The 7,085-nt window shown below is 49.3% G+C and overlaps 1 protein-coding gene across 1 annotated transcript in view; it reads left to right on the forward strand.

Moving 5' to 3' along the window:
* Positions 1-5,403, forward strand: part of SLC5A5 (solute carrier family 5 member 5) — a 10,585-nt gene extending 5,182 nt beyond the window's left edge. The window contains exons 9-15 of the mRNA XM_006904291.1: positions 504-616; positions 690-760; positions 1,206-1,292; positions 1,372-1,565; positions 3,194-3,324; positions 3,994-4,109; positions 5,230-5,403. Coding sequence (XP_006904353.1) covers positions 504-616; positions 690-760; positions 1,206-1,292; positions 1,372-1,565; positions 3,194-3,324; positions 3,994-4,109; positions 5,230-5,403 — 886 coding nt within the window. The remainder of the gene's footprint in view (positions 1-503; positions 617-689; positions 761-1,205; positions 1,293-1,371; positions 1,566-3,193; positions 3,325-3,993; positions 4,110-5,229) is intronic.
* The last annotated feature ends 1,682 nt before the right edge of the window (positions 5,404-7,085 follow it).

Genomic DNA, 7,085 nt, shown 5'->3' on the forward strand with positions numbered 1-7,085 from the left:
CCTTCCTCGTGCCTGTCCTTCCTCCCCAAACAAATGTTTGTTGAGCACCTACTACATGGCAGGTACTGCTATTCTAAATCTTGGGACACAGCTGTACCCAAGTGGTCCCCCACTCCTGCCTCTGGGCTCTCACATTCTGGTGGTTTCAAATCTTCCATGACTTCTGGCCATAGCTCTGCTCCTGCAGTGACCAAGGTCTCATGCAGCAGTTCTCTGCGCTGCATTATTGTTCTATAATGAGAACTCGTGTTGTTTGTTTCCTTGGCTGTGGGTGTCCCTGCTCCCATGGGGGTATCAGGTATGGAGTCAGGGTGGGAGGTGGACATCTCCACTCTTGGGGGAGTCTATCACCCATGCCTCTGCCCTTGGGCTGGGTGGGATCCTGGCAGGTCAGATGGTATGGGCAGCTAGGGGCCTCCTCTAGCAGGTAGACCCCAGAGGGCATGTGGCCTGTCTCTGAATGTGGCCTGACCATACCCCCTCCCCCATCTTGTGTACCCCAGCACTGCATCCACCAGCATCAACGCCATGGCTGCAGTAACTGTGGAGGACCTCATCAAACCGCAGCTGTCCTCCCTGGCGCCCCGGAGACTAGTAATCATCTCCAAGGGGCTCTGTGAGTTTGGGGGACCTGGGTGGGGGGACAGGGCAGCCTCTCCCAACTAATAGTGCCATTCCCATTGCTACAGCATTCATCTATGGCTCAGCCTGTCTCACCGTGGCGGCTCTGTCCTCGCTGCTGGGGGGCGGTGTCCTCCAGGTGAGCCCCCGCCCCGATGGAGCCCTGATCTCCCCAAGAGGTGGGGCATTGTCCTCCTTGCACTGAGGTTAGAGAGGGTCATACACTTGGTGGCAGAACTGGGCTCCATCTGCCACCAGTGGCCCTGGATACTTCCTACAACCACCTGGTTGGAGGTGAGGGAATGTGGGAGGTGAGGGGTCGGGGGACGGCAGCCTGTGGGCAGGAAGGGCCTCACTTTGGTGTGGAGGTGGGATCGCATCCATCAGGAGAGAGAATGGGCATCTTTACCTGCAACCCAGGGGAGAGAGACAGAGCATCCTTTCTCCTTTAGAGACACTGAGGCACAGAGGAGTCTCAAGGCCTGCGGTGGGATTCCTCAGGTCTTGTTTACCCAGCAGGTAAACTGAGGCCCGGAGAAGTAGGGTGGCTCTGCCCTCAGCCACACCCCCATCCTATCTTCCAGGGTTCCTTCACCGTCATGGGTGTCCTCAGTGGACCCCTCCTTGGAGCCTTCACTCTGGGAATGTTCCTCCCAGCCTGCAACACGCCTGTGAGTGGAAACAGGCGGGCAGAGGGGCTGGGGGGCATAGTCAGATGCCCCAGTTCACTGACGCCTGCTCCACCCCCAGGGCGTCCTCTCTGGGCTAGCAGCGGGCTTGGCACTCTCACTGTGGGTGGCAGTAGGCGCCACTCTGTACCCGCCCAGCGCACAGTCCATGGGGGTCCTGCCGTCCTCGGTTGCTGGCTGTGCAGTGCTCTCAGCTAATGCCTCTGGCGTCCTGGGCCCTCTTCTTGCCTCCAACGCCTCCAGCGGGGCCCCTAGGTGAGCAGGGGAGGCGTGTCTTGAGAGAGTGTGATCAGAAAGGGACCCTTAAACTGAGTCGCGAATGAGGAGGAGCTGGGCTTAGGATGAGGTGAAGGAAGAGTATTCCCAGCAGAGAGATCAGAAAGTGCAAAGGCCCTGAGGTCAGGTTCAATTTAGTGCATTGACTATGGTAAGACTGGGGTGGATTTAATGGGAGGAGAAAGGATAGGAGATGTGGTCCCACCAGAGGAATTTGGTCTCATTTTTTTTTAACTGAGATATAATTTACAGACCATAAAATTAGCCATTTAAAAGTGAGTTTTAGTATATTTGCAAGGTTATACAACCATCACCACTATCTAACTCAAGAACATTTTCATCATCTCAAAAAGAAGCCCCGTCCCCTTTAGCAATCACTCCCCACTCCCCCTCTACCAGCACTTGACAACCACTAATCCACTTTCTCTTGCTATGGGTTTGTCTGTTCTGGACAATTCATATAAATAGAATCATACAATATGTGTCCTTCTGCATCTGGCTTCTCTCAATCAGCATGATGTTTTCGAGGTTCATCCACATGGTAGCATATGTCAATGCTTCATTCCTTTTCATGACTGAATAATATTCCCTTGTGTGGATTGACCACATTTTGTTTTTCCATTTATCAGTTGATGGACATTTGGGTTGTTTCTACTTTTGAGTGATTGTGAATAGCACTGCTTTGAACATTTGTATACAGATTTTGGACATGTTTTCATTTCTCTTGGCCTATATCTAGGAGTGGAATTGCTGGGTCATATGGTAATTCTATGTTTAACTTTTTGAGGAATCACCAGACTTTTCCATAGCAGCTGCACTATTTTACATTTACACAAGCAATGTAGAAGAGTTTCAATTTCTCCACATCCTCCTCAACACTTGTCATTTTCCATTTTTTAAAACTCTAGCCATCCTAGTGGGTTTGAGGTATCTCGTGATTTTGATTTGCATTTTTCTAATGACTAGTGATGTTGAAGCTATTTTCATGTGTTTGTTGGCCATATGCATATCTTCTTTGGAGAAATGTCTATCCAAATGCTTTGCCCATTTTTAAATTGGGCCATTTGTCTTTTTATTGTTAAATTGTAATTTATGTATTCTTTATATACTTATATATTCTGGATACTAGATCCTTATCATATGTATGATTTGCAAATATTTTCTCCCATTCTGTGGATTGTCTTTTCATTTTCTTAATAGTGTCCTTGATGCATACAAGTTTTTAATTTTGATGAAGTCCAGTTTATCTTTTTCCTTTGGTTGCTTATGCTTTTGGGGTCACATCCAAGAAATGATTGCCAAATCCAAGGTCATAAAAATTCACACCTATGTTTTCTTCTAAGAGTTTATTTGGGTTTGATTCTGAAGGCAGTAGGGAGCACAGAGGGTAATGAGCAGTGAGTGGTAGGATGTGATCTGAGTAACGCTGGTTGTATGTGGTGCACGCCTGGGAGGGAGAGTGGGAGAGCAGGAGAGGAGCATTGACTACGGCACACAGCTGGGTGAACAATAATGGAGAGCTGGGCTAGGCCATGGCAGTGGAGATGGGAGGAAGTGGATGGATTGGGAGTGGCTTTTAGACCCATGCCCACCTTTCTCATCCTCAGGGTGGACTCCGGAATAGACCCTGGTCAACCCATCTTGGCTGACAGCTTCTATGCCATTTCCTATCTTTATTATGGTGCCCTGGGCACAGTGAGCACTATGCTATTTGGAGCCATTGTCAGCTTCCTGACAGGTAAGTAGGGCATGTGGCCTCCTCAGAGGTCATTCTAAAAATCCCTCTGACTCCAGGATCCATTGGGCAGGGAGAAGAGGAAGGACGCTCCTACTGGCCAAGCTGCCATTGAGTGTTGGATACATCTATACCCTTTATGCTGCATTGCCTTCAGGACAGCCCTGTACCTTGCAGGGCTTGTCCTATTTTGCAAAGACAGAAACTGAGGCATCCTTCCCCTACCCCCAAAGGTTAAGTCCTTGCCAGAGGATGTGGGGTGGGAACGAGAGACGCTGTCCCTGGTGCTGAAATAGTTTCTGATCAGGACTTGGCCACTCCAGCTCCTCAAGAAATTCTGAACCCCACGAAGAAGATGAAAGATGTCAAGTTAAATCAATAGTGATAACAGTACCTGTTTCCACTTCCTTAGTCTAGACTCTACATTCATCAGGTCTTTAGTAACTCCATCTCTGTACCAAGCACTATTCTAGACGCTGGGCACATATCAGTAAACAGAACTATGTGCTGGACCCTCCTGGCCATCCACTGATGTATAGATGAGAAAACTGAAGCCCAGAGAGGCAGAGGCTTGCCATGGTTCCCCCTATGGGTCACTATCACATCTGGGATTGGAACTCATCAGAGCTCTCCCACCCCTCACTAAATGACCCCATACTCTCTGCTCTTTAGGCCCCACCAAGCGCAGTGCCCTGGGTCCTGGCCTGCTGTGGTGGGACCTCACACAGCAGACAGCATCAGTGGCCCCCAAGGAAGAAGCAGCCACCCTGGACGACAGCTTGGTGAAGGTCAGTCTCAGGGCTGGGCTCCTAGAATAGGGGAAAAGGCACCAAAGTAGCTTGGGGTGCTCTGGGCATGGCCATAACTCAGGAGAATGACATGGTGAGTTACAATCTTTCTCAACTTCTCATAACCCCCTGTGGAAAGGCTCGGTTGGGAGCTGATGTGTCTTCAACACTTTTTTATTATCCCCTTTAATGAAGACTAAGCATACTTTTCATTTTCATTGCCTCTCCAATCTATGGCAGATGAAACTGGTTTGCTTTAGAGTGTTGATATAAAGTCTTTCTTGAAAATAAAATTACTTAATACAAAAGTGAGTCAGCTTAGGGAAAATCTTACATAAGAAACGTAACAGGGTAGAATGACTCTAAGCCAGGTGGTTGCTATGTAAATGCCTCGAGTTTGGAAAACGCTGTCCCTGGGGAGGTCTGACTCAGGCCTGCCCCTGCTTTGGATTTTCTGTTTCATCCTCTCATTTATTAAGCACTTGCTGTGTACCCAGCTCTCCACTGGGCTGGAGTTTGAGCCCACTGTTTAGCAGGAGCTGATAAAAGCTAAACTGAGTAATGAATAGGACTTGGCAGGCAGGGAATGAGTATTAGGAAGACAATAAAACAAGACAGTGTGGTGGGCATGGTTTTCTGGAAGAGGGGACATCAATAGAGCCCAGAATGAAGACAAAGAGCTCATCATAGGGAAATCCAGAGGAAGGGCATTCTCAACAGAGGGCACAGCAGGTGCAAAGGCCCTGAGGTTGGAACAGGCTTGACAAGGGACAGGCTAGGAAGGGAAATTATTTGCCTGAAATGTTTTAAAGCTCCCTCCAGCCCCTGTGAGGAAATATTTATTTTCTTTAAGTGAAACAGGCAGAGAGTCAGGGAGAAGACCAAGGCATGAAAGCATTGATAACCTGGACTGTAGGTAATCTGGGCATGGGGAAGAGAAGTGGGTGGAGGCTTTGGAGGCAGAGGGGACAGGACTGGCCGATACACCGGACAAGGGGTTATTGTGCAACCTTGCCCAGGTTCTATCCTCCTGGGCCCTCAGTGTCCCCATCTGAGAGATGAGCTGACACAGATCAGAAATGGGGTCTTTGAAGAGGTCTTTCTTCTCTCCTTCCTTCAGGGGACTGAGGAACTGCCTCCCAGAGCCAAGAGACCTTCTGACTCCCCGCCCACCACTGATGAGGACCATCTGCTCTTCTTAGGGCAGAAGGAGGTGAATGGAGTTGGCTCTGGCTCTTGGACTCCCAGCAGTGGACAGGAAGGTGGTTGTGACCTACGGGAGACAGACCTCTGAACCAGCCTGGACTGACTGCCTGGGAGGGAACATCAGGGTGGGCCAATCCCAAGCTAGGGCGCAATGACCTCAGACTCTTATTGGCTGGATGTTATCATATGCAGATGAGTTTGAGATTGTACATCCCCACCCTATGAGAAGAGGCAAAGCCCAACCTCCAAGAGGTCATTTTATCTAGCCTCCTGCTTCCAGCCAGTCCCCGGTCTTAGATAATGCACGCCTACTCCCTGCTGGCTGCCCACTGCTACAAAACAAGGCCAGATTTTTCTCTGCCTACAATAAAAAGATGTTGGAGTCTCCTCTGAACAACATGGGAAACCACCAAGTCCAATGTTAGGGTCTGAGAAAGATCTAGCTCTTTCCTGGGAGGTGTGTAAACCTTCACAAGGATTTTGGAGGACCTTGGGCCCAGCCCCCTGTACTCCATTTCACAGGTGGGGAAATTAGACCTGGAGAAGAACAATAACTTGGACAAGGTCACAGAACATACAAGAGACACATCAGGAGGTGGATACCAGCTCTCTCTCCTTTACCCTGTTTTTCTCCCTTTGGAGGGTCAGATGTTACATGGCCTCTGACTTTGGAAGCAGGAGAGGAGGAAGAAGGAAAAATAACATTTTAGCCTTTCTCCTGTGCCTGGACACTTTCCTCATCTCATCCATTAAGGACTGTGAACCCACTTTACAGAGGAAAATCTGAGGCTCGGCAAGGTTGCCTAAAGTCACCCAGTGAGTCCAGCTGGGCAGGGACAAGCCTGGGTGCTTCATGATGCTGAGGCTCCATTGCCTACACATCACTGGTGTACACATCACTAGTGCACATCCCTGGGATATTCCTGACCCTTGGCTGGAGACTTCATCCACACACGTCAAATAAATAGATTCTATAGCTTGATGTCCAGAGCTCTCTGAAAAATCGTTCTGGCCTGAGATCTTAGTCAGATCTGAGTGCGAATCTCTGTGTCTCTTGCCCTAAGCCTGCGAGTGAATAAACGTGAGTATTTAAAGCATCAGAATGAGGTGACCACTCCCTCATCAAGGTGAATTATACTGCCCTCCCAGACACACAGGTTCTCTCCCCTCCTGACTTCCTGAGATATCCCCTCCTAGCTGCCCTTTTTGACTGGACCCTGCCAGCATCCACTATGTCCCTACACCAGCCCCTGGGATCTCAGTGACTCTGACAGCTGGCTGCACTCACCTCTGCCCACACACCTACCATGGTTCCCACGACTCCCTGCTCACCTGGTAGTTGGGGCTCCTGTACTGGGTTCAGTAGATTCCCCCACAAAAATTCATGTCCACCCCAAACCTCAGAATGTGAGCTTATTTAAAAATAGGGTCTTGGAAGGTATATTTAAGAAAATTCAAACTGGGTTAGGATGGGCCCTGAATCCAAAGACTGTGTCCTTATACGAAGAGGAGGAGAGACCCAGAGACACAGACACATAGGGAGAAAGCTGTGTGGACATGGAGGCAGAGATTGGAGTAATACGGCCACAAGCCACAGAATGCTTTGGGTCACCAGAAGCTGGAAGAGGCAAGGTAGGATCCTCTCCTAGAACCTTCAGAGGAGCGTGGCGGGGAGGAGGAAGGAGAAATAACGTTTTAGCTTTCCTTCTGAGCCTGGACACTTTCCTCATCTCATCCATTAAGTGAACCTGCTTTTTGGAGGAAAAAAAC

The sequence above is a fragment of the Pteropus alecto genome, unplaced genomic scaffold (assembly GCF_000325575.1).
Source record: "Pteropus alecto unplaced genomic scaffold, ASM32557v1 scaffold160, whole genome shotgun sequence".
In the NCBI taxonomy this organism is placed as follows: domain Eukaryota; kingdom Metazoa; phylum Chordata; class Mammalia; order Chiroptera; family Pteropodidae; genus Pteropus; species Pteropus alecto.